This window comes from Ochotona princeps, chromosome 20, assembly GCF_030435755.1.
Source record: "Ochotona princeps isolate mOchPri1 chromosome 20, mOchPri1.hap1, whole genome shotgun sequence".
Taxonomy (NCBI): Eukaryota; Metazoa; Chordata; class Mammalia; order Lagomorpha; family Ochotonidae; genus Ochotona; species Ochotona princeps.
The window spans coordinates 35,064,488-35,091,906 of NC_080851.1; the positions used below are offsets into that span (position 1 = coordinate 35,064,488).

A 27,419-nucleotide genomic window follows, 5' to 3' on the forward strand; every position below is an offset into this window, starting at 1 on the left:
GACTTGACTTCATATTCTGGTATTAATATTCTCTATGTTAAATCACTTTGAGCTTTGTGACACTCAGACATCACAGGTAAGTGAAGAAACAGGGAATCCTACCCGTTTTGACTTCAGAATATTTGATCTGCTGCAGGTGGCCTTGCAGGAAGATATTAAAAAGTTCTTTTATTTTTTTTAGATTAGATGATGTAAAACTCAATGTTAAGAAGCTAGTATTAATCATTAAGTTGACTGGTAAAGTGCTATTTCACAATAAATCTAATGCTTTTATAATTTAACCCTAGATATTTGCTTTGAGCAGGGAGCAGAGGCTGGGTTTTTGTGTGAGAGCTTTACATTTGGAGGTGCACAAAGATTGGATGGCTCTCCCCAGTGGCAATATTTTTTTTTCCTTACCCTTATAAGAGCTCCTATGAAAAGTTGTTTTCATCATTAACTTCAAGGAAGATGTGAAATGCTTTGTTTTGAGAATATTACCTGGATTAATCACCTTATAGTTGGCAACCTGTTTGTACTTCATGAAAAATGGATAATTCTAAGTATGCTATATACTTCCTCTTTTTGATGAGTTGGGGATACCAGAAAATTCTGGGATTAAGGGGTTCATTCTAACATTTAATTTAATTTTATTTTATGATACAGTTCTATAAGCTCTGGGATTTCCCTTACCCCATTCTCAAATCCTCTCCGCACTCAAACCCGGCGCACTGATTTCCCCTGTATTGTTATACAATAGTATAGCCCTTCATAAACACTTCGAAGTCCATCACTCTGCTATTTAAGTGTATCCTGACATTGTAGGTATGGACAATGGGAGAGAGTCCAATGTACTAATGTCAAGATTTATTTGTTTCTTTGCTGTGGAAATAGTGATGCACACTGCATTGCATTTTCACATCTGTTCCCCTAGAGACAGTCTCAACTCCTCTGCTCAGTTCAAGTAGACTTCACTCTTCTATTTTAGAGTTCACAATTAAGATCATCAATGTGTTTGTGAATTATTATAGCAATCACGCAGGATACCTCAGCCTGTACAAATTAAGATCTGAATCATAAGAATGAGCATCCACTTGACTTTTATAGAAATTCAGGAGTGAACACTTGAGACTATAATTCTGTTATTCAGTAATATGCTCTCAATTATTGCAATTATTGTCTGATGAAATTTGGCAAATGGAAGTAAAGGATTGGGAGTGGGACTAAGTTGTCATGGAATGTTGATCAAAGTGTAGTTTTAAGATTTCAAGGCACCATTTGAAGTCGGAGATGATTTTGAGTAGACAAAAAGGATCTCTATATTATTGAATACGTGTGTCCAACATAGATAGCAGCCAAACCAACGTAACAGCAGTACGTCAGCTCCGATTTACTGGGTATTTTGTTTACCTTCACCAGGTGCTACATACAGTGTCATATGGTTTTGCTCATTTATTCTTAATTAGAAGCCTATAATGTAAAGTCTTTTAATCCACATCTCTTGCCTGTTTTCTTCACTTTTCCTTTATTTATTTGAAAGATAGAGTGACAATAGAAGAGGGAGAGATAATGTTTTTGTTGGTTCCTTCCCTGAAATACACACATGCAGAGGGGGACTGGAGCAGACTGAAGGCAGGGACCAGGAACTCCATCGTGGCAGCAACACAAGCACCTGGGCTCCTTCCTCTGGCCTTATCTAATCCAGGAGTTGGATTGGCTCTCGGATATGGGTTACCAGTGCCATAAAGGGCACTTGAACCCATTGCCTTCCCCTTGTTACCTTTTTTTTTAAAATCTATCTATATACAACTTTTTCTTTTTGTTTTAAATTTTTCTTTTTAAATTTTTAGCTTTTTAAATTTTTTTGATCATGTAGTTGATCAGCGTGAAAAGATCAAGACTTAGGGAAGGGTGGGTGTTATCATTGTTTCCAAGTGTTCTATTTCTTCTTCCTGTTTCTGGGGGAAGGGGAAGCCAAGGGGAAAGCTGCACCCAGACTACTAGCTGCTCCAGTACCCAGGGATGGGGAATGGCCACCTGATATCAACCCAGGCTCAAAAGTAATAGAAGGTTGAAAATTATAGACCAATACCCCTGTGGAACATAGTTGTAAATTTCTCAGAATGCTGGCAAGTCAAGCCAACAACATTGCAGTATCATTCGTTGGGGCTTGCATGCTGGCCAGAGGGCTAGTCTACCCTGTGATGCTCGTATCCCACATGGGTGATGGTTTGTGTCTTTACTACTCTGCTTCTGCCACTGCTATCTGCTTATGGCCTGGGAAAGCAGCACACAATGGACCTGCTGCTCCACTTCTGAAGAATTATTTTTTAAATTTTTCGTTGGAAAGTCAGATATACAGAGAGGAGGAAAGAGAGAAAGATCTGTCCACTGATTTACTCCCCAAGTGGACTTGACAGCTGGAGCCACACCAATCCAAAGCCAGGGGCCTGGAGCCTCCTCCAGATCTCCCATGCAAGTGCAGGGTCCCAATGCTTTGGACCATCCTGGACTGCTTTCCTGGGTCACAAGCAGGGAGCTGCATGGGAAGCAGGGCTGCTGGGATTAGAACCAGCACACATATGGGATCCCGGCACATGTGAGGTGAGGACTTTAGCCACTAGGCTACTGCGCTGGGTCCGGCTGCTCCGCTTCGGATCCAGCTCTCTTCTTATGGCCTGGCAAGGCAGCAAAGGATAGCCCAAATCCCTGGGATCGTGCACACATATAGGAAGTCTGGAAGTAGCTAAATGGCCCTTGGCTTTGGATAGGCTCAGTTCTGGCTGTTGCACTCATTTGGGGGAGTGAACCAATGGATGGAAGATCTCTCTCTGTCTCTCCTTATCTTTTTATAAAATCTGCCTTGCAATTCAAAAATATGAGAATTTTAAATATTTTTTAAAAGATCATTCATCATACTCAAGTGGGATGTGTTCTATGGATGCAGTGAAAAGTTAAAGATATGTGCATATGTAATATGCCACCTCTGCAGATTGAAGGATAAGGATCCTGTCTTTTTATTTTCTGATCATCTAAATGGGTACAGAAAAAGCATTTGGTGGAATTCTTTGTCTATGGAAGATTAAGAACCATTAGGTCCTGTGTGATAGCCTAGTGGCTCAAGTCCTCACCTTGCACATGCCGGGCTGCCATTTGGATGCTGGTTCGTATCTTGGCTACTCTACTTCCCATCCAGCTCCCTGCTCGTGGTCTGGGAAAGCAGTCAAGGATAGACCAAAGCCTTGATTCCCTGCACCCACATGGGGGACCTGAAAGAGGCTCCTGGCTCCTGGCTTCGGATCAGCTCAGCTCAGCTCTGGCCACTGTGGCTGCTTGGGGAGTGAACCAGTGGGTGGAAGATGTTTCTTTCTGTGTTTCTCCTTCTCTCTATAAATCTGACTTTCCAATAAAAAAGGATAAATCTTTAAAGAAAAAAACCTAACAGATCAGATATAGAAAAAGTATAGCTCAACATAATAAGGTTAAAATCAGAAGTAGCCAAAAATGGATGAGACAAGGATGACCATTCTCATTGTCTTTATTCAACAAGAGGTTTTAACCAGAACAATTCTACAACAAAATAAAGCATATACAAATAATGGGAGAAATAAAATTATTCCTATTTGGAGATTTGGTTTTACTAGGAAGATAAACCTAATGATTCCAGCAAGGGACTGTGAAAGCTGAAAAGAAATTCAGTGACGTATGTCAGAAGATGAACACCCAAAAATCAGTGACATTTTTTTTTAACACAATAGCCGTTTCTTTGTGAAGGAAGTTAAAACAGCATTCCCAAGCATAATAGCTTAAGAAAAGGAGTAGCATTTCTCTCCATCTCTCCTGGTCTCTCTAGTTCTGCCATTGAACTAAATAAATGCGTTGTAAAACAAAACAACAAAACAAAACGGGGTCAGGTTGTATATCTGAAGGAAGACACTCAGCATGTGAATGAGATACCTCTGCTTGTAGGCTCACTGTTGTACTAGTGTATTCAAGGTGTGGGTTCATCCTAGATGTCCACTTACGGTAAATGCATAAATAAAGTTTGTGTATGCGTGCATATGTGTGTATGTGTGGGCTTGTGTGTGTAGTGGGATGGTAATTTCATAAAAACAATGAAATCCTGGAAACTAACAAAATGGATGAAATTGAAGATCATGTTGCTCAATGAAATATGCCAGACATAGAATGGCAAATATCTTACCTTCTCTTATTTTGGAGGTTTTTATAAAATAGTCGATTTGAACTTAAAATGGTGTTTCCTGGAGGCTGTGTAGGGTGAGGGAGGCTGGATGCTGGGTACCACACGCGCTCTGGGGGATGCAGAGTATCCTGCCGTCTTGTTTAGTGACCTGCAGTACAATAATACACATGTGGGAAGAGGGGAGCTGGCAGGCTGCAAGCACAAAGAACAAACAAGGGAGGAAAGGCCAATTGTCTGCCAGGATCAGTTTATACTGTTACGCATGTGTTGAAATACTGAAATGCACAGATATCACAGAATGCTCAAGCATTTAAAAATCTGATTTAAAAAAACCATGTGTGTGTGGTTTGCAGTAAAATGAACTTCCTGTAATTCAGTTCTTTCATGAACTATTGAAAGTACTCTCATGTTTATCATGTGCTTGGAAGTGGGGATAATCACTGTTGAAAGCACAAACAGATTTTCTGTAGAATGCTTGGCTTTTAATAAATGTATCTTTTTTTCTTTTCTTTTTGTTTGTGTGATGTGGAAGAGCATCAAGGTGTTGATAAGAATTATTTCTTTGGCTTTTGTTTTTCTATGATTTGATATCCTCTGATCTTAGGCAAGTTGCTTCATTTCTTGCATTATGTGGATTCAGAATAATTTTGTTTCTACAGGATCATCGTGGGCCATAGAGTTAATACTGCATGTAGTTTTGCAACATGGCATATGCTTGATAAGCTGAGGGTCTCAGCTGGAGTATTAATCACCAGTGTCATCTTTCTAAATGATGGGTTTTTTTAAGGTTTATTTTATTTTTATCTCAAAGTCAGATATACAGAGAGGAGGAAAGACAGAGGAGGAGAGACAGAGAGGAAGATCTTCCATTTGATGGTTCACTCCCCAAGTGACCCCAATGACCAGAGCTGTGTGGACCCAAAGCCAGGAGGCAGGAGCTTCTTCCAGCTCTCCCACATGAATGCAGGATGTCAATGCTTTGGGCCGTCCTTGACTGCTTTCCCAGACCACAAGCAAGGAGCTTGGTGGAAAGTGGAGCTGCCGGGATATGAACCAGTGCCCATAAGGGATCCTGGCGTGTTCAAGGCAAGGACTTTAACCACTAGGCCACCACGCTGGGCCTAATGATGGGTTTTTGATTGCTCTGGAGAATTCAGGAACATCTGCTAGATCAGTGGCTTTTTGGGACATGTTATATGGAGTTGTCCGTGTAAATGGACGTAAATGTTAGCCAAACTTTGAGTCAGGTTTTTGGTCTTTCAGCCCTTTTCACTTGCTATGGTTATAATAAAAAAGGAATTTTGTTATATTGGATTGATGTGCTGTGGCCAAGGAAGATGCTGTAGTTGACCTAGTATCCATGTTGGACAGTGAGTCTGTGTGCAGGAGACCTGTTACCTAAAAAAGGAATCTCTCCAATTCTGGGACAATTAATAAACAGTAAAGGATTGACTTGGCAGCTAAGTCCTGGTACCTCCAGGAACTCCCTGTCCATGTATATCATGAGATCTCTTCCATCTGTTGGTTGCTCAGTGATGGGATACCTGCCCACACAGTACCTATCTTCCATGGAGATTTGTTGCCTGAAGTGTTCCATGTTGTAATGTGCTCAAAGGCTATCTCAGTGTGTAGTGCAGGACACTCCCCTTGGCCTGAAGCCACAATGCCCCTTTTCTCAGTGCTGTGACGCTCAAGTAAGAATTCAGAACACTAGGGCTTTGTTCCATGTTTTCTTTGAAACCTAAAGTTTTTATTATTTCTTATCTCAGAGAGAATTTCACAAGAGATCTGCCTAGTTATGGAAACAAATGAAGAGAAGGCGCATGCAGGCCATGTTCTTGAAGAAGTGTTAAAAAAGGAATTAAGTGTAAGTATTCCAAGATTGAGTTTGATACATTGTTTAAAAGATGTATTTGTTTTTGTTGGAAAGTCAGATTTTCAGAAAGAGGGAGAGACAGAAAGAAATGTGATCTTCCATTCACTTGTTCACTCCCCACATGGCCACAACGACCAGAGCTGAGCCAATCAGAAGCCAGGAGCCAGGAGCTTCTTCAGAATCTCCCATATGTGTGCAGGGTCCCACGGCTTTGGTCCATCCTCTACTGCTTTCCCAGGCCACAAGCAGAGAACTGGAAGGGAAGCGGAACAGCTGGGAAATGAACTGGTGCCCATATGGGATCCCTGCACATGGAAGGCAAACATTTTAGTCACTAGGCTACCGCATCATGCCCAAGCTTGACACATTTTGTTTGGCTGCCACAGAGATTTTTTTAATCTGTAAATATTACTTATCTGAGAGGTAGAGAGACAGGATAAGAAACACAGACAGCTCCTATCCACAGGTCTACTCCTTGGATGCTTGCAACAGCTTGGACTGGGCCTAGGAGCTGAAGTCAGAAGCCAGAAACAAGTTCCATGCTGCCAGTAGGGCTGGGATGAGCTCAGTCACTTGAGATCACGTTCTGCCTCTCATGGTCTGCTCTGGCAGGGAGCTGGGATTGGGATTTAAAGCCGGGATCTTTCCCAGGCGTTCTGCGTGTGAGTATGAGCATCTTCTCCATCAGGCTAAATGCCTTCTTCCAATGCAGATTTTCATTATTTTTTTTTTAATTTTGCTTTTGAAAATAAATTATGCAATGTTTTATAAGCTGAATCAATTGTAACAAAATTTGGAATGCAAATTTGGTTACTGAGATTAAAAATATTTATTACAAGCAGACATCTTTGCTCCATATTAAAAAGAAAACATAATTGGGAACATTGTGAATGGAATCTGGGTTAAGACTAATTCCAAATCCAGTATAAAACAAGGTATTAATAAAGAAGTTATTTTGGAATTTAAAATTAGGGAAGCCAATATATATATGTGTATGATTTAGATGACAAGAAAGGGGTAGGTGGAAGAAACTAACCAAAGCCAAGACAATCCACAATATTTCAGTCCTTTAATTAAGCACATAAAACTGTACTACTTAATATACTTCTCCATAAACTTCTTGTGAAATTCTGATCGCAGTGTATCATTTACAAATCTTTTGTCTGTCTTCTGATCATCTACACCTTTTGCACAGTTCTTGAAGACAACATCATCGTCCCACCTTCTTTTAACTTTAAAGTTGGCCTGAGGCTGGGAGGGGCCGGTAAGATTAAGCAGAGGGTTTCCACTCGGAATGTTTTCCATACGGATCCTCTCTTCTTCAGCTTTTTGTTCTTGTTCCTTCCTGGCCTGCTCTTCAGCTCTTTCTTTTTTAATTTTTTAAAGATTTATTTATTTATTTATTTATTTATTTTAAAGATTATTCTTACTATTTTTTTTAAAAAAAAATTTAGTTGAAATGCTTCGGTTCACTAATTCTGTCCACACATGGTCACAACAGTCAGGGCATTGCCAGGCCATACTCAGGAGCTGGGAGCTCTATCCTCATCTGCCATGGGTGGCAGGGACCCAAGCAGTTGGTTTATTTTCTGCAGTTTTTTTCAGGCACTCCAATAGCTGGATGGGAAGGTTTGGAGCAGCTGAGACACAAACTGGCACCCATATGGGATGCTGGCATCACAGGTGGTTGACTTGACTTGCTGTGCCACAACACTGGCCCCAAATCCCATTCTTACATTTTTGACTTCATGAGATCCTTGTAACAAGAAATATATTCTAGTTTTCTTGAAGATTTTTCTCCTTATCTATGAGAGATTTCCTTTAGAGAGCCCAGCTTTGTGTGTATACATCCCAGCTTATGTCTGAGGCTTGTCTTGAGGGATGTGATCAGGGCACAACCTGGGTGCTTAGAAAAGTTTAAAGACGGAAAGACAGGCAGGGAGAGAGAGAGGATGAGAGAGAGAGAGAGAGGCAGGCATTGGGTATAGTAATCAAGCTGCTGTTTGTAATGCCCATAGGCCATGTTGGAGTGCCTGGGCTTGAGTCCTGGCTTTGTTGTGGATTCCAGCTTGCAGCTGATGCTGACCCATGGAGGCAGCCTGTGCTGGCCTGAGTGGTTGGGTCCCTTCACGAGGGACCCACAAGGCAGACCCAGGTCCCTCCACGAGGGACCCACGAGGGAGACCTGGGTCCATCCATGAGGGACCCACGAGGGAGACCTGGGTCCATCCATGAGGGACCCATGAGGCCGACCCGGGTCCCTCTACGAGGGACCCACGAGGGAGACCTGGATCCATTCACGAGGGACCCACAAGGGAGACTTGGGTCTATCCACGAGGGACCCACGAGGGAGACCTGGGTCCATCCATGAGGGACCCACGAGGGAGACCTGGGTCCATCCATGAGGGACCCATGAGGCCGACCCGGGTCCCTCTACGAGGGACCCACGAGGGAGACCTGGATCCATTCACGAGGGACCCACGAGGGAGACTTGGGTCTATCCACGAGGGATCCACGAGGGAGACCTGGGTCCATCCATGAGGGACCCACGAGGGAGACCTGGGTCCATCCATGAGGGACCCATGAGGCCGACCCGGGTCCCTCCACGAGGGATCCACGAGTGACGCAAGAGGGAGAGCCAGGTCCATCCATGAGGAGACCCGGATCCAGTTTCTGGTTTTCAGCTCTAGCCTGACCCAACGCTGGCCATTGCAGGCTTTTGATGAGTTTTTAGAAATCCCCTCACTCTTTCAAGTGAGTAAAATAAATGAATAAAAATGATCTTTAAGAAAGCAGCAGATGGTGGCAAAAAATCAGATAATTGTGATACTGAAAAGTGAATGTATGTCCCTCATTTTGCAATTCATCAACCTCCTGGTTAATATTTTATTTCACGTTAGGGTTAGGAAAATGTAAGTAGCAGTGAGTATGTGTATGCATAGAAATATTTATATCCCATACCATTTATGACTTCAGATAATTTTTTTTAGGTAGATTTATACTTCAAACATTACTTTGTTTCTAGACTCTGTTAATACCTTTCCACCCCATATTCCTTTAAATGTACAACATCCAATTAAGATTCCTGATAACACGTAATGACTCTTTTAAAAAATGATTTTAGTGGGTCTCTGTGTGATTGTGCAGTGGCTGGGGAGTGTGGGATCTGCTGTCACACTGCTCCTTGTCAGCCTCACTCCCGACTTGGTCTGTGCTTTCAAGATGGGGTGGCACCTGCCACATCACAGTTCAGAGAGGGTCGCGGGGAGAAGACGTGTTGAAAGTGCTCATTGCTGGCTGTGTAAGTAAACGCTGGCTTGGGTTCAACACTCACCGCACATCCTCACATTGATGATTCACTAATCGTTTTGGTTTTCTGAAGCTAATCCTCTGAGAAGTTTTCTAGAGAGGGCTCCTAGCTCAGTGTTCTCATGTTTCTTCCAGTGAATAAAATTAAGCTGCGGCTCAAAATTTTCAGTGGACTTGGAAGTGTTCAAATATTTTTGTCTTGAGCATCTTAAATATGCTACCCCTTTTTCCTTTGTCATAAAGTATTTTGCTCAAATGCAGTGAAAACCTGATTTTAGTTGTAGGTGCTATGTTAGGAGTGACTTGGTTTCTTTGCCTGGTTGTCCATGAAATTGGTTTTCTTCAAAGTCCAGTTATTGTGCTAGAATTTTCTCAGTGATGGATATATTCCTAAGTATATAATTGTTTTTGGTATGTATGTAGTCTAAAATATTGGTATTTCACAAAATTTTATGACATGTTGATTTTAGAACTTGCTTTTGCATTTTTTAAGTATTTTTAAAAAGGTTTTTACTGTACGAAGATTATATATTATATGTCCATCTTCTATTACTCATATTTTCTTGGATTTTTATCTCATAATTTCCTTTTCTTTCTAAAATTTCCTTTCTTTTAAAAATCATATTCATGTATCATTCTGTTATGTGTTGCTGTGTGTGTGTTTTCTACTTTTAACTTTATTTCTGGGATGAATTATTTTCATCATTTTTTTCCTGTCGTAGTCAACTATTTCTAAGCTATTTCAATACCCCAGCTTCTGTGGTGGTGTCAGCTTGAAGCCTGCAGCGCAGCGTTCAGCCTGGGTCCCCCATGGGGGTGACATCACTTGGTGTTCCCAGGGCATGCTGTTGCAGGAGCTGGGAGATGGCTTTGAGGATTCCATTGTTGGGTGGACGCACATTGGCATCTCAGTTGCTGTGCCCAATGCCTGTCTCTGACTGTACCCTTTCTGAGGGCCTCCACTCAGCCACTGTCCTCTCTTCCTTGGCCCTTCTTTATGCTTGGTTCACCAGTGAATGAGGACTTCCATGGTGTGCCTCTGTCTTCTGGGTTTAAATTGATATTGATAATTTCCTGTTCTGCTTGGTGTTGTTATTCTTGACTTTGCCTGTTGAGCCATCCAGAAATGATCTGATGGTGATGTTGCTTTCCAGCTCCCGTGGTGAATGCCCCTTACCCACTAGTAATTGGATTGTATTTGATTTTGTGTACAGATTTTATCTATATCTATCTATCTATCTATCTATCTATCTATCTATCTATCTATCTATCTTTGTTTTGATGTCCTTTTTGCACTGTCCGCTTTTTAGGGAGAATTTCAGATATCCAAAGACTAAAATGGTTCTCCCTTTCATATCTAATTTTAGGCACCTAAATTGCTTTCTTAATTATAAGTCTCCAAATTATCTTGTTGTGAGTTGACCAGATGAATTCCCGAAATGAGTCAGAGGCAGCCTCTTAGAAGCTCTGGAGTGTTTATTCACTGCCCAGCACTGACTGGTGGACTCCCCTGTACCACTGCAAATGGAAGAGGTGAGCAGGCCTGGTCAGCCGTGTTCAGGGGTTTTTAAGCAGCGATCATCCAGTTAGCTAAGAGCACTGGCACGTGATAGGAATCATTCAATCAAATAAGCTGACATCAATGCAGAATCCGGAGGGCCCAGAGCAGTAGCCTAGCAGCTAAAGTCCTCACCTTGCATACACTGGGCTCTAATCCTGACAGTCCCACTTCACATCAGTGCAGATTAGGATTTACCCATTCAGCTGTAATGGTGTGAAACCGACACCTAACCAGGTTAAGCATCATGCCCTTTTAAGCTCAGTAAGAGTTGCCTCCTGTTTACTAGGGAACAACTGAACCAGGCAAGCAGGTCCTTGCAGTTCCATGTGCAGGAACCAATTTGAGGCCATCAGCTTGCTGCCTGAGCTGTAAGAGAAAAGCCAAGCTCTCATCTTGAAAGAAGATATTTTCTTGCGACAAGTACTCTTAATTCCCTTTTGGGACTTTGTGAGGACCCAAGGTTGCAGACACGTCCCGGAAATATCAGGAGGCCTAGATTCCCGCTGCTGTGTTTCATCGTGTGACCTGTCACAATCAGTGCCTATATGGATGAGAAAAGGGGAATTTAAAAAAAAAATTAAGCTTGGCCTCAAGTTTTGAATTTTGTGCATGTAGCAAACAAAGATAAGGCATATATATAAATATAAGAAGTATATACTCACAAAATAAAGGAATGTTGCTGTTTCTCAAACACCTTTCATTTGTGACATCCTACTTTTAGGTGAGACATTGGACTTTTTATTTATGTATTTATTTTATGAAGAGCTGATGTAGGAATTCTAACACTGAAGTTGGAGTGTCCTGTTATGTTACTTAGAGAGTCTTGGTTGCATTTCATTTCCCTAAGTGTTTCCTGGCTTCTGAATTTGCCGACAAGCAATCAAGTCAGGAAAAAAATTCCCATTGTGTTTTCTCTTATAAGCAGCCATAGCACTAACAATTACAGAGCACGCTTGGTGCTTCTGTAAGCATTTCTGTCTCTCTGCTTAAAAGATTTACTGAATTATTTATTTGAAAAGTAGAATTACACATACATACAGAGAGAGAGAGAGAGAGAGAAAAGCCAAGACGGATATCTCTCATCGACTGGTTCACTACCCAAGTGGTTGCAATGGCCGGAGTTGAGCCAATATGAAAACAGGGCTCAAGAACTTCCTCCAGGTCTCCCACGTGGCTGCAGGGACCAAAGCACTTGGCCATCTTGCACTTCTCTCCCAAGTGCATCAGCAGGGAGCTAGATCAGAAGTGGAGCAGATGGGACTCAAAATACTCATGAGGGATGCTGACATCAGATGGTAGCTCAACCCACTGTGCCACAGTGCCAGCTCCCACTTTTGTCTTAAAAACTGTTTTCCGTCTCTATTATGCCAACGGCACGTGGAACCCTGGTGGTATAAGATTTGTCTAGGATCGTATAGCTAGCAAATGGAGGCATTATAGAGGCAGCACGACTCTAGTTAACTGAAGTTCATCTAAGGGAAGTAAGAGCTAGTGAGTTTCCAGATTGATAGAAGATTTAATGTACAGACTGAGAGAAATCCCCTTGAGACTTCTTGGGGAAGGATTTATCTTAATTTCCTAGAGTTTTTCTCTTCCCTGGTGAAGCCCAATTGATCTTATGACATTCTTCAGTCACAAAGTTACAGATAAATATAAAATGATGTGTATTTGAAGATTTTTTTTTTAAATCTCTGAGCCTTTGTCTGCCTTTGAAAGGCACATGGGAAGAAGATGAAGTCAGCACCATTGAAGTCTGTGGGCACATCAGTGTGGGTGTGGAGCTGCTTGACTCACAATGAGAGGATTGTTATTGATGTGAAAAGGGGAAAAAAATGCTTCCCATTGAACTAAAGGAAGAGATTGGATATGCTGATTATAATTATCTGTGCCAGGTTTTTGCGACATACCCTAGGGGTGAGCCAAACACCCAAGTCTACAGTTAGAATCCGTGCCAAGGACACAGGAGAGGTTGCTGAGAGGTACCTGGGGGAGCTCTTGGGGCAGGAGATGCCTTTTCCTCCCCTCACAGACATGCATAATTCACAAATGCTTCATGATAAGACTTTTTTTTTTTTAAATTCTTAGTCTTGCTGTGTTAGTTCTTTAAGAGTTTGGAGTGTTTCATGGTACCTGTATCCCTGGGAGGAAACCCTCCAGGGACACATTAGAGAGAGAGAGGCTTCTGTCACTCCTTCTCAACAAAAACTGTTTATACTCTCAACTATCTTGATAATACTGAAGTTTTTATTTATAAGTAGATGTAATTCATCTTTTGTTAGGTCCTCAGTTCCCTAATTTACTTATCAAATAGTGTGTCTGTCTCCCCATCTGTATGAGGGATTTCTATGTACGTGTCTATGTATATCTGTATGTATGGGCTCTCTGAAATGGAGTTTGAGTGGGGTGGTGATAGATTAGTCAAGGATCAGACCCTGTAGGCCACATCGAGTTCATGCCTGTTATTGTAAAGATAGGAGAGCATGACAAAGAGGGGGCAAGACCGCACTCACAGCCAGAATGGGTTTATTCACAGAGCAGACCTGAGGGAGACACAGGGTGGGCGAGGCACGGAGGAGAGCTAGTGGTGAGGCTCCAGCAGAGAGAGCACTTTCTCGCACAAGCTGGTGGCTTGTGTAGCATCAAGGTCTTGGGGTTTGGACAGATTCGGCCTAAGGCTGAAGTTTTGAAATAGTGGGGAGAGCTTGGGCTGATGGCAGAACTCGAAGATGGTGAGTGGTGTGGCCAGTGGTTGAGGCAGGGTGGGGCTGAGCCAGCTGCAGAAAAACATGAGGAGTTGAGAGCCTGCTCCCAGTTCAGCATGTAAGAGGCCCAAACAAATCCATGGATTGTGTCCTTGCTCCACCAGTTACCACTGTTATTTGCATTTGCTGAGCAAAATGAAGAGAGGGAATGTTTGAGCTGGAAAGGACATCATCCAGTTTCCCTTTGCAGAAAGTTCATGAGTTTTAGAGGAGATTTTTATATTACATAAGCAACATATAAGCAAGTCCAACCCAATTTTCATTCCTGTAATAAAAGGAATAGAGCTCTTAAAAGTATCTGTTTAGGCCATGAGCCAAATAGAGTGTTTTATGTACCTTAATCATCCACCCTGATGTGTCTTAGAGCACAGAGTTTATTGTTTTGTGTGACGACATGTGACAGGTGGCACATAACTGAAAATCATTGGTCCTCCTGGATGCGAAGCATGCTCTGGTTTTCTAGGCTGTTCCGTGTTTGTTATTCCTAATGTCCTCAGGATTGTGTCCAGTGTGATCTATGCATTTTGTTGCAGAATTCATTAAAATCAGCATATATGACATACATCAAACAAAATGTCAGATCATCAAGTAAGAGGAGAAGCAGGAGATGCTGTTGAATCTCTCAGTCCATTCAGAGCAGTTATTTTACGCTGCTTTTGAACCCTAATAACATAATATCGTACATATAGAATACAAGGTTTTCATTTTAAAACTGAGCACCCTATGAAACTGTGTCACATAATACAATGTAATTAATGAATTAATAATAATAAATAAATTTAAAAAAACAAAACTGAGCACCATTAATAGTGGTGAATTGCACGATAAGGCCATTTCTCTGTGACTCTAAGCAGTGGCAACAGTACTTAATTCATTGTATGTTGTTCACATGTTTGTGTACGAGGCTACAGAAAATAGCTAAAGACCATCCCACTAGATATTTTTTGGTTTATGTGGTATCTTAGCTAGATTTTCTGATGAGTTTTCTAATAATTAAAAGAAAATTCTAAATTATTGGACTAAAAGTTGTTCAAGATGGTCTGAATTATACGCAGGCTTGTGTTTAGTAAAATTAGTTTATGATTATAATTAGTTGTCATGGCTTTATAACAAGATTATTAATGAGGGAGTTGAAATAATCTTCTAAATGTCACTTTCTCTGCTTTTTTTTTCGTATGTGTTTAACGTTATCTTCACCTTTTAAACTCTGTGTTGCTGAAATGCAGGAACCTGTTGAAATGTCACTGTTTCGAGAGGAACCAGATGATTACTTTGGAAAATGATCTATTGCATCCTTGCCCGTTTAGAAATGAGATCATTGCGCACCGGTTCTGCATAATCGCTATGTTGAGGGAGCAGAACAAAAGCCGCAGAGCAGCCAGAACTTAAGGCTGGGCCCGTGTTTGTGAAGTCAGGACTTATCCTCCAATTGAGGGAAATTGGTTTGATGCAAATGGTAAATTGGTTGAGAAGGAAAATCCGTGTAAAATGTTACGGAAAAGTTGTTCTTTTACACTGCAGATTACTTACTAATCTATGACGCATGGTTTCAGCTAGTGTGTACGTAGCAGTTTGCACGTACTGTTGAAATGGAACTCTAGTTTGGAAGCGTGTGAAGTGTGATTTCAGTGAATTTTACTGATTTACTTGCTGGTACATATTTCTTATAATTTGTTTTGGGGATGCGTTTCATTTCAATTGTTTGCATGTAGTATTTAAGTCCACTTCACCATGTCCAAAAAAAAAAGTATGTGATTGCAATTATAGCTACATAAGAATGCCAGGGATTTTGTGGTTCTAGGGGAACAGAAGCAAATATATCCCTTTGAGCTGTGCTCAGAGTAACGGATCCATGCCTTCTTCATCCATGACAGCTCGCCTCCATGGCTGACAACTCGGTATTTGTTCAGTTGAACTCAATGTTGTCCTTTAGTCTTCATTCTCTTTTGATATTCTGTCAATGACGCCTCAGTACATGGTAGCCAAATAAAGCCTCCACAGCTTTGTCATCCTTTTAGGAGCTTCTGGAATCTATACCAGACATTTCTTTTACAATGCTAACACTATTACTATGGGGCCTAATACATTATTTGGCTCCTGTATTTAAATTATGTAGTTTTCTGCCTTTCTCTTGCACCAAGCATCCAGTTTGCTTGTGTGCCTTTGCTGTTTGTCAGTTTATGTCTTAAGGCTTAGTTTACTATTGCTCTTCCCATGCAGTTGTCCCCATTTTTCTGATTTTTAGAACCCCCTGCACTGAGGACCAACAATGGTGTCAGTCTGTGCATCCTGCTTCTTGGTGATTATTTATTCTTAGGCCTATCTCCTTCACCATCTCCTATCACAGATCTCTTGCACAGAGCTATGCATGTGGTGGGAGCCAGAAAAATAGTTGTGGTTAGCGATGGTAAGATGATGAACATGCAAGCTTCTGCAATACCCCTACCTGGACATCTTCCAAGTGCATTTTTAGAGATGAAGAGGTAGCTGCCGGGCGTCCATCAGTCATGTTGACAGTTGAGAAGAGTTGAAACCACAAAGTACACCCAAAGAGTTCTAATTGATTTCCTAACCAGAAGAAAGGACTGTGCTCACAAGAGGGAAGAGAGGGGCAGATGGCACATGTTGCCAAGACTGGATGAGCTAGAGTCAGCAGTCATAATGAAATAATGGAGGATGGCATTGTGCCAGAGAAGCAGAAAGGGGCAGGGATGGGGACATGAGCTCTGCGGAGGGGGCTAACAGTGGGTGACAAAATGGACTCATTAGCAGTGTTTTGAAGTTTATCCTTAGGATCTGTCATAAGATTCTCCACTGGTATTTGAATCTGCCTTTGTATCCTGTCCAGAAATAGACTGCTTGCAAAGCATCCTAGGGCATACACATGTCTAGGTATTGCTCAAGTAAATCATATAAGATTGATTTTGGTATTTATTGAAAATGTAATATATCCTTACTATTTCTTCAACATGTTGAACCCATGGGCTAAATGGTTTCTGTTCAATGTTAATATGTAACTTGTAATGAAAAGTGACATGAGATGGGAGTTGCATTTTTTTATACATTCATCACATTTAAGCGTATTTCTCATTCAAGAAGAAAATATACTAGTGAAAAATAATAATTCAAAGAAAAATAGTGGCAGTTTTCAAGTTGAACAAGTATTGGAATAGTATTGAATACTCCCTTGAAAGTTGAGATCAGAGTTTCTTTGTGCTTACTGCCAAAGAAATTTTTACTCAGCTACTCATATTATGATAACTGATTTTAGTCTGTTTATTTCCTATATTGCTTAAAATTACAGGCAGCATACATGATAGTGACAAACATAGGTTGTTTGGTTGCGAATCTTTTTATATTTTCATCTCACTGGGACATGTTGAACATACTTGTCACCTGTTATGGCACAAAACCAAAATCATATTTTTAAAAAGTTTTACATTTAGATATTTCTCTGATAGTTTTCATTTTCATATTTTCCTTATGAACAGGATATTGATTCACATAGCTGGTTTTGGTGGCAGTCTTTTATTTATGAACACATGTCGAGGACCAAACACTGGAGCTTTCTGTCTGAGCCTGCATTTTGAGTAGCGGTCTTGTGGACATTTTGGTACAGATAACCCTTTGTCGTGAGGGCCATGACCTGTGTGTGATTGTGGCTGTTTAATAGCTTTTCTGCCATCAGGGGCCAGTAGACCCTCCAAGGCTACCTGCTTGAAATGTTGTGTTTCCCCATAGCCAGGCTGGCCAAGTGAAGAGCCACTCTTTTAACCTGCTGTGTTTCATGCCCAGGGATTTTGAGTGACTTGAGGTAAAGCTATTTGTATCATACTTGTACTTCCTAAATGAAAGATCAGACTAGCTTGATTGAGTTATTTATGGGCTTCTCTAGACAGTTTTCACTCATCTGTAGAACTGACTGGCATTGATATTTCTTGGTATGTGTTCTAATTAGAAATTTCAAGTGAATGAGATTTTGACTGGATAATATATGTACATTCTTCGTGCATATTTATATAGAAGTAGACAGGAATTATACTTGTGTACATTTCTAGGCTACGTCTGAGTTATGCAGAAAAACTTAAAATTTTGTATGTGTAAATAAAATTATGACGTAACTTTGGCAAGAATTTGAAAGAAAAACCAATTGAGGTAATGAATTCTTCAGTTTTAGTCACTTTATGCTTGTCATGTTGGTAACCCAATAAAGTTACAGATACTTGTCTTTTTTTTTTAATTGTTTATTATTTAACTTCAGTAATTACATTGTATTATGTGACACAATTACATAGATACTTGGGTTCTCCCCACCCCTCCCCAAACCCCCCCACCATGGTGGATTCCTCCACCTAGTTGCATAACCACAGCTCAAGCTCAGTTGAGATTCCCCCATTGCAAGCGTATACCAAACATAGAGTCCAGCATCTTATTGTCCAGTCAAGTTCAACGGCTTCTTAGGTAGATGAAATAGGCAATAGATTTGATTGGTCCAGGCCAAGCTGTCATTTGATTGGTGAATGGAGACACACTCCTTAGAAAACATGTATCTAGTCAGAATGAGGGAGTATTTGTGAATTAATGTAGGTTCAGAAGCTCGAACCACTTGGTGCTTCTAAGTGTGATCAAGGGACGGGGTATCCTAGCACCAACTAGAAGCTTGGCAGAATGCAAATTGTTAAGCCTCACCCTATATCGGAGGGAATCAAAATATGCATTTGACATATGATTCCGAGGGATTTTTTAGGTACATCGGAGACTAAGGTACATTTTTAAATGTGTCATCTTTTGTCGTTTCAGCTGGTTATGTAAAATGTGCCTCAAAAAACGATCTGTGGCTTCATGCCAATCATTTCCCATTCAGGAGAATCTGTTATTTACATTTTAAACGAACTTTTTAACACTCCTTTTATACGTCTTAAACAGTACAGTGGTGTCTTAACCCATTTCTCACTCACTGTCAAGACTGATTGACTTAGAGCTGTAGTTTTGTTTTTTTGTTTTTTGTTTTTTTTTTAAATTATGAATCTTTCCAGGTGGGCAACCTACAGAGAAGTCCTGGAAAAGTTCCTCCTTCCTGATCACGGGCTAATTAGCTAATCCTGTAAATTACAGTCAGCCCTGTGAGTCACTCACTCCACCGATGAGTGGGTAGAGCCACAGGGCTCAAGTCACTTGCCAAAGTCACACAGCAAGAATGTCCCAGTGAATAGATTCAAACCCAGAAAGCTTGGCTCCGGCTGGCCTTCCTGCTCCTAACTCAAAACACAAAACAAAATGAAAACTTTCCATGCCGATTTTAATTACAAGGGGGAAAATGAACAATAACAACAAAGGAGCCTAGTGTGTACTCAATCCCAGGTAGATCCCAGAAGACTTGTCATTATCAGGATGGCTCCAGAGTAGAGAGACAATGCATCCATGCCCTCCCTGGTCTGTGCCACCTTGAGTGCCAGCCTGGGTGTGAGGGAGGAGAGACCATTCAAAGATGACCCAGCCGGCATGTGCCATGGGACGAGGGCTGGCGAGTCAGAACCACATTCCGAGCCTCTGACCCCTGGAGCCTGAAGCAAAGCCTTTCAGCCTTAGGTAAGCCCAGCCATGGCCCAGATGAAAGCTCTTTGTTTGGTGTTTGTTTTCTTGCTGCTCTCTTCCCAATAGCCATGATTTCAAAAATATTTTGAGTATACACATGTTTGCATTTAGGTGATGGTAAATATTTTGTCAATCCTTGTCTGCCGTGGTGTATGGGGAGCATTTCATCTTCATGGACTGATTTCAGTGCACATATTACAGGATTGCTTTATATTTTGTTTAAGTGTTCTTTCAACCACGGTGTTTACAGAATGAGGGGTTCTTAGAGCCGGCGGATGGTGCCATCGGTTGTGCTGGAGCATGGAGACACCCGGGACCGAGAGCTGCAGAGGAGCTTTGTCATAAACAACCCGAGAGCTGTGTCTCCTGCATTCTTTGTTTACTGACAGTGTCTAAGGCCCCCTCGCTGTGTTTAGGTACAGTTGGAATTTCTTGATCCAAGCATGGAAAAGGCCAGTTGTTGGGAAGCCAGCAGTTAAGACTCAAAGGATTACACAAAACTGCACACAATGATTAGGATCTCAGTTTCAAGAAGAAAAGAAGTACCGTTTGGTTTTGTGTATTTTGCCATCTTTACAGCAGGGTACAAAATACAATATCACTTTTTATAAAAAAGGCAGTTTGTACATTTCTTTGTGGATATGACTCGGTGATTGTTCCTCTTTCAGGTGGAGTTTTTAACTGAGCAAAAGTAGCTGACACAGTACTAACACCATGTCGCTGGGCACTGTGCTTTCCGTATATTGATAGCTTATGTTCTGAGAATTTATTTGTAAACAGTTGACAGTTACCTTCAATAAATATTGGATAACTGTAATAAAGAAACACATATTAAAGTCAACATGGGCTGGAGTTGTTCTGGGCAGGAGTGAGTCCTGTGTATGGCCTTAACGATTTGTTTTGGAGATGGAGATTGATAGGATTCGAACAGGTGGAACGCAAGTAGAACATGGAAGATGTTAATGACAAGTTCTTTATTTAGGGTTTAATAGGAAGTTCACACGAACTTTGGGTAAATATCAAATCACGTGTTCTTCATTCAGAAAACAAAGCAAGCCTTGATTTGCAATAATCTGAAGACATTCATGTCTAGTGAATACTTACCCTCTGTAAGAAAAAAGTTTAACGAGGTAAAAATAAAGGGAATGATTTCTTAAAATGGTTAAGAACAACCAGGATAAGTATGAGTGTGGATTATCTGCAAGGTAGTCCTTCTTCAGTGCTTTGAAACCAAGACAGAAATAGTAAATTAAGCCAACCAAGTAGCCGATGGCAACTAAGGTAAGGGACTCAGCTTCATGAAAGGTAACCAGGAAGAAACTAGAGGTAACCATGATTGTCTTCCATCAGCTGATCCATGATGTCTTCTGATCTCTTTCTGGCCCATCCATGGTCAGGGGTCCAATGGTGATTCCGTAATTCCAGATCAATCTTACACTATTAGAGCTGACCAAGGAAGGATAGGTCAGGAAGAAGTCAAAAGGGAGAGCAGAAATTCCCTCCAATCTTGGTTGCATGTCAGCAGAGGCAGGACTAGCTCTCAGTGCCCCCCACTTGTATACTTTTCAGCTCACAGCAGATAACCTGGGAACTATCCTTCTAAAACAGACATTGTAGCATGCACAGTCCAGGTAAGTCTGGAAGACACCACAAGCCCTCCCCTCCTCACCCCAAAATATCATTAGACCTATTTCTTCTGTAGGAGAACAGAGCAGGAGTCTGGATTCGAGCAGGTAGAAAAGTCAGGGCTGTCCAAGAGCTTGGTAGGGACTGAACGCTGAACAGGACAGAGTATAGACCCAAGCAGCACTGTTAGAGAATTATCCATTCCACCAAGGTAGAAGCAGGATTTAGCCAGGTCTAATGACTATGGCAGAAGGGAGAGTGGAGGTGACGGATATGCTGTAAGATTAAAAAACAATAAAGGGGAACTGAGGTGGGATAGAAGTGAGTGGTAGTAAAGGCATCCAACATTGGAAGACCTTTTTCCTTTCCTGTGATGTGAACTCTGGCTGCAATCCCCCACTTACTCTGGTTTGATGTATAGCTTTTTCGTTTTATGGTAGTGCAAAAGCAATGTTGGTTCAACAGAGATAGCACTTTGAGTTTCGATCTCTGCTGGGCTTTGATCTGTTCTGAGCGGGGCTTGAGAGCAAGTCCCTCTCTGAGGTTGCCGGGCAATGCCAGTGCTGGATCCCCTGATCCTACCGTCCAGATCCTGTGCAGTGTCAGATGGCGTCCCATAACCAGCGGTTACAGGTGTTAGATGCGTATTTGATTTTGATCTCCAATTCCCGCCCCTGCCCCCTGATCTTTCCAGAGGCAGCCCTGTCCCATGGTTTGAACCAGCAGTGTAATGAAACCTTAAACATTGCAGGCCAAAAGGATGGTACTCAGAGCCCAATCACCCTAGAGTCAAAAAGGACAAACAGAATAAGGGCGTCAAAGATAACGTCTGTATTTCTTGGGAAAAACTGATTGGGATTGATGGATAAATGACACAATGCAGTAAGAAACAGCAGCTGTGGGTCAAGTGACCCCCACCAATCTGAGGGAAAGTGTGTGGGCCAAACTTTTATCCCTACCTAAGCTCTTCCTGGAGCCATTGTGCCGTAAAGCTAACATTCAGGGAGCCATTGTGCTGTAAAGCTACAAATATCCAGGCCTGTGGAAATAAGCTAGCTGCAGATGAAATTGCTTTATAAGTGATTAAAATGAAAAATTTGGGAGCAGAGCAATTTTGTTAAGAAATCTGTTTTGCTTGAGTTGAGCCATGTCTAGCTTAAGCAAATTATGGCCAGAGACTAAAATATGAATCTAGTGAGCCTTGTCGGGATAGAAGCGACTGACCAGGGCTAGGCTGCGTATGGAAGTGACAGCTTCTCCCCACCTCCCTCGTGGAACAAAGTCCGCTTGCATGGCTTCAAAATGAAGTGAGTTCTCATAAAAATCCCATGTCTTTATCCTGTTCCGGATATTCTTTCCAAACCTTTAGTAACTGATTTCCCATATGAAGAATTATCTGGAGTTGAGCAGTCCCTGCAGTTTAACTACGTGTACTTTTCTTCCACCTTAATTAAAAAATGATTGTTATTTGAAAGGCAGATTTACAGAGAAAAGAAGGGAGGGGGAGTGGAGAGAGACTTCTGTCTGCTGGCTCGCTCTCCAAATGGCCACAACGGCCTGAGCTCTAATCACTGTGACATGCGTATTGCGATTCAGTTTTCATGTAGCATATTTCAACTTTCAGTCTGTAATGATTTTGTTCTGTCTTGTTATTCACAGAGAATTGTTAGTGATACACATACAGTATTCAGAGTGATGGCTTTTTATAATCATGCCTTAGATGATTTTCCTTCCTTTTCTAAAACTGTGACACCTTGATTTCAGCAACACCTACCGTTTTCTTTGACAAAAGATCCTTTTTCTTATGGAAAAAAAGAACTGTGGTGACAAAGTATATCTATGAAAAATACTAAGCATTTCCTACCAGTGAAATATGTTTCTATCTTCAAGTACCCCAACCCTGTTCACAAGAATTTTATCTGTTTCTTTTTAATGATTTAGAAACTAAGTCTGTGTGTGTATAAAACAGGAAGAGTTAAAGTTGTCTTATTTTTATGAATTAAGAATTGAGTGCGTGCATTTATTAACAACTGGAAAGCAGTCTCCTTGGTTTTTATCTGTCAAGTCAGAAACTTGGCTGCATCTGAGGTCATGCATTTCTTCCCTGCCAAGTCTTCATCCTGAGGCTGCATGGTCAGAGACAAGGCAGTGGCTGGCTCCCAGCCCTAGCGATAGCCGCAGTAAGCAGGTGGCACTCTGAATTCCCGTGTCCAGGGAAAGAAGCTTGGTTGTCTCCAGGCAGTGGGGTATATTTGAAGAACCTTGCTGTTGGGAAGCCCTGACGTAACGGCATAGGTCGCTGGCACATGCGCCTGCCCTCATGTCCTGAGACACATAGCATCGTTATCATTGGCACTGTCCAACAGATTGGTTCCAGGGAGAGAAAACTCTTTACTTTCTGGAAAATAAGCAAAAGTGTTCCAGCATGAGACACATCTATTTATGCAATTGTGACTGCTCTGCAGACATCCTTGTAAACACAGTCAGCTGCAAGTTAGCCAGTGATGTGGTGGAGAAAATGTGAAGAGAAATGTGTGTGAATTCGTCTCCCTGAAATACCGAAAAAATAGAGTCCCATTGTATAATGGACCTTGACATCTATTTTATAGGGTTAGCACATCACTGGTGACTATGTTATTAAACAAAGATCTTTTATTTTATTGGAAAGGCAGATTGACAGACAAGAAGAGACAGAAAGATCTCCCATCTGTTGGTTCACTCTCCAAATGGCCATAATGGCCAAAGCTGAGCTGATTCAAAGCCAGGAGCCAGGAGCTTCTTCAGGGTCTCCTACATGAATGCAGGGTGCCAAGGACTTGGGCCTTCCTCCACTGCTTTCCCAGGACCTAAGCAGGGAGCTGGATCAGGAGTGGATCAGCTGGGACAGAAACTGATGCCCATATAAGATGCCAGTGCTTGAAGGTAGAGAATTAGCCACTTGAGCCAGCATGCCACATGGGGCCAACTTTATCTGTTAAAACGGTGTTCTCTTTGAACTTTATGTTCATTAAGAATTTTAAGCTGAATTAATTTTTTTTTGCATTGACTAATTTTTTTACAAAGAGTTTAAAACATTTCTTTACTCATGCTCTGAAGTTTTGCCAAAATCATACGAAATTAGGCTATTGGGAACAACATGTTGCGGGAGATACAGAGGGTGATGTTTTAATCAGGAACAGCACTGTGTTCTAGAACTCTCCATTATATGCCCAGGGTGATGTCTGTGAGAACCGGTGTATTGAATGTTCCTGTGGAGTTATGATAGCAGATCCCTTGTCTAGTAGTGCACGGATAGTCATTGGAGGAGAAACCTGAAGGAAGGTCATTGGAATACTAAGCTGTGTGGGATGACCATCTTACAGGGAAGCTTTTGTGTAACACCCATCCTATTCCTTCGTGAGTCTGAGCTGCCCTCTGACGCCATGCCCTGTGGCGCAGGCCCTTGCACATCCTCTCCCTTGTCCTGCCCAGCTTGAGCCTCCTTGCTCACCCTTGGGATGTGATGGTCTCTCTGCTCTCGGTGACTGTGGGCCTGGTGTCCCCTCTTTGGACCTGTGACAGTAAGTGAGCAGCTGCAGTGCCCTGGGCATCACTGCTCCGACCCAAGCTGCCTTTGTTTGTTTCCGTCCTTCAACACCCCTGCGAGAAATTGCTGGCATAGGATGAACCAGACCACCTGCCAGTTCCTGAATATGTTCTGTGTCGTCTTTGTATTTTCCTACCTGAAGCCATTTCCTATGTTCTTGTTGATAAAATATTAGTTATTTTCGGCCTAGGTGAAGTGTGTTTTCTGTGACAGCCCAATCAACATCATCTTGAGTCAAATGTTGTTACATATGTCCCCAGGCGTATCTGCCTCACTTCTGTAGGACTCACATGCTTGTTAGTGATGCCATAGCACCCTACTCCTGTGCCTGTAACACCAGCATCACAAATGGGTGTTAGTTTGTGTCCCAGCTTTGTTTCTGATCCAGTTTCCTGCTTATGGCCAGAGATAGTATCAGAGGATGGCTCAAATCCTTGGGACCATGAGCCCAGATGGGAGACCCTTCAGAAGCTCCTGGCTCCTGGCTTCGGATCAACTCAGCTCTGGGTGTTGTGGCTATCTGGGGAGTGAACCAGTAGATGGGATCTCTGCCTCTGTATCTGTGTTTCTAAATCTGCCTTTCACATAAAAATAACAGATCTGAGAAAAATGAAAGCTGTTTGTTTCTATTTGTTTCTATTGGGTCTTCAATGGATGTAAGCATTTTTTTTTTTTAACTCTAAATGTTTTCCTTCTAGAATGTGAAAATCATGTCTGGTGCTATGAGTCATGGAAACCAAGATATTCAACAGTTCATTTTCGCACAATGCTACAATTATGTTTGTTTGAATGTAAGTAGTAAACACAAATGATTAACAGTGTGTCATGGTCGGTACAAATGCACTGTGGCAGGGAGAGTATTGTTTTTCTTGATTCTTGCAAATTGCAATGTGATATTGTAATACATGTGTTACTCAATATGTACGTTATATTTTATCTTTTTGAAATGAGGAAATGATATTTTCTCACCAGCTCTTTGTTTCTCTAGATAAGACATTTAATATTCTGCATTTTCAAAAATCTGTATTGATTTGAAAGTGTTGTAGAGACTGAAGGAGAGATACAGGGTAGGGGATCTTCCCACTGCTAGCTCTGTCCCCAGATGGCTGGAAGGCCAGGCCTAGGCCAGCACACAGAGAGGAAGTCCATCAGGATCGGCCATGTAGGAAAGGAGCCCACGTGTTATGCCATCACCCGCTGCTTTTCCCAGGCTGTTAGCAGGGAGCTGATTTGGAAGTGGAGCACCTACAACATGATCTGGTGCCTGTATGGGATGCCAGCACTGTAGGTGGATGGTTATATCGACTGCACCACAACTCTGGCCCTTTAATATTCTGTTCTATATTTTAGTATAAAGTAGATAATAAAGCATAAATCAAAATTAATACTTTATATGCATGGGTATATATAAATTCATATGTACATATTCTATTGTTATCCTTTAGAATTGTTTCAATTTTAAAACTCCAGCTTGGTAAATATTTTTGAATCCTATATAAAATCTCCCTTTTTTCCATGTGATCTAGGTTTTAAGTTGTTTTAGAACATCCTTCCACTTCTTACTTTTCTCCTCCTCCCAGGGTAGAAGCGCTGATTTTCATGAGACCCAGCAGCTACTGAAGATGCTGCAGGACAGTAACCTTTCCATTTTATATCCTGTTGTTGTTGTGTTGGTAAGTGAATAGTAGTTCACATTTTTTTTTCTCATGAAACTGTAAATGTTCCTGTTTAACAAAACTTCCTCCAGTTGAGAGCATTTGCCTCCACCCAGAAGCGGGGACTCTTTGTGGACCCCAGAACCCGTCTTCCCATGTGCTGGCCCTGGCTTTACCACTGCCTTTGTTTGCTGGGTCTCACAGGCTTGGATAGCCAATCCAGCCTACCAGTCAGTTTTATTACTTTCCCTTGATTAAAATACTTCATTTGACTCAGTTTAGATGGCATGTAAGAGTCTTACTTAGTGTAATTGAAATGCTACTAGAAGATAAATCCAGAAGGTAAAGAATTTGGGAAGAAAAAGTCTAATGGAAGAAAAATTTAGGCTTGGGTTCTTCATCATCTAACTTCCATGGAAAGCAAAAAATAGAATGAACAGCAGATTTAAAGGGCTTCCCAGGGTGACCTGTGGGTCTCGACAGAAGAGACTGAATGTGTGTGTGTTTGGCATAGAATTTGCTAGATTGCCCTATTAAATTGTTGCAAAGGAGCGGATTAGAGAGTAAAGCCAGAATCAATACAATGAGACACTGTGCTATGGGAAGAGCTTTTTTTTTTTTAAGTTATTTATTTTATTTATTGGAAAGGTAGAGAGACTAAAACACGATAAAGCAAAACAAAACAAAATGAAAGAAAGCAGCAACAGAGGGATCTCAGTTCATTCTTCTAATGCCCCTAACAGCCATGGCTGGGCCAAGCCCAAGCCAGGAAGGTGGAACGCAGTCCAGGTCTGTCATGTGAGTGGCAATGACTGAGCCATTTGCACTATTACCTGCTTCCTGGTAGGGTGTGTGTTAAAGGCTGCTGGAATTGGGAGCAGGAGGAGGTCCTGAATCCAGGCCCTCTGTTGTGGGGTGTAGGGACCCTAAGCAGCATCGTAACTGCGGCAAAATGCTTACCTGGAATGGCTAGCACAGGCTAAAGGTCTAAAGTGCTTAGCAGTGCCATCTTCCTGGAGCTCAGGCCCATCCTGCAGTGTGCAAATGTAATTCCTGTTAGAGAAATGGTAAGTGACGCAGCGTAAATGTCATAATTGGTTGTGAACATAAGTAACTGGATTACGCAATGCGAGTGGAAACACATTTGCAGCTGGAGGGAAAGGGAGTTTAGTAACTTCTCTGGCCTGTCCTATTTGGTTAGATGCCTGAAGACAGATACACTGCAAGCCTGCAGTGACGTTTTACGAGTGTGATGGGAAGTGTCTG

At 41.7% G+C, this 27,419-nt stretch overlaps 1 protein-coding gene across 1 annotated transcript in view; it reads left to right on the forward strand.

Moving 5' to 3' along the window:
- The window catches only part of CRPPA (CDP-L-ribitol pyrophosphorylase A), a 253,771-nt gene that overhangs the window by 108,238 nt on the left and 118,114 nt on the right, over positions 1-27,419 (forward strand). Inside the window, exons 6-8 of the mRNA XM_004582471.2 lie at positions 5,953-6,050; positions 25,197-25,289; positions 26,079-26,171. Of these exons, the coding sequence (XP_004582528.1) occupies positions 5,953-6,050; positions 25,197-25,289; positions 26,079-26,171 (284 nt within the window). The remainder of the gene's footprint in view (positions 1-5,952; positions 6,051-25,196; positions 25,290-26,078; positions 26,172-27,419) is intronic.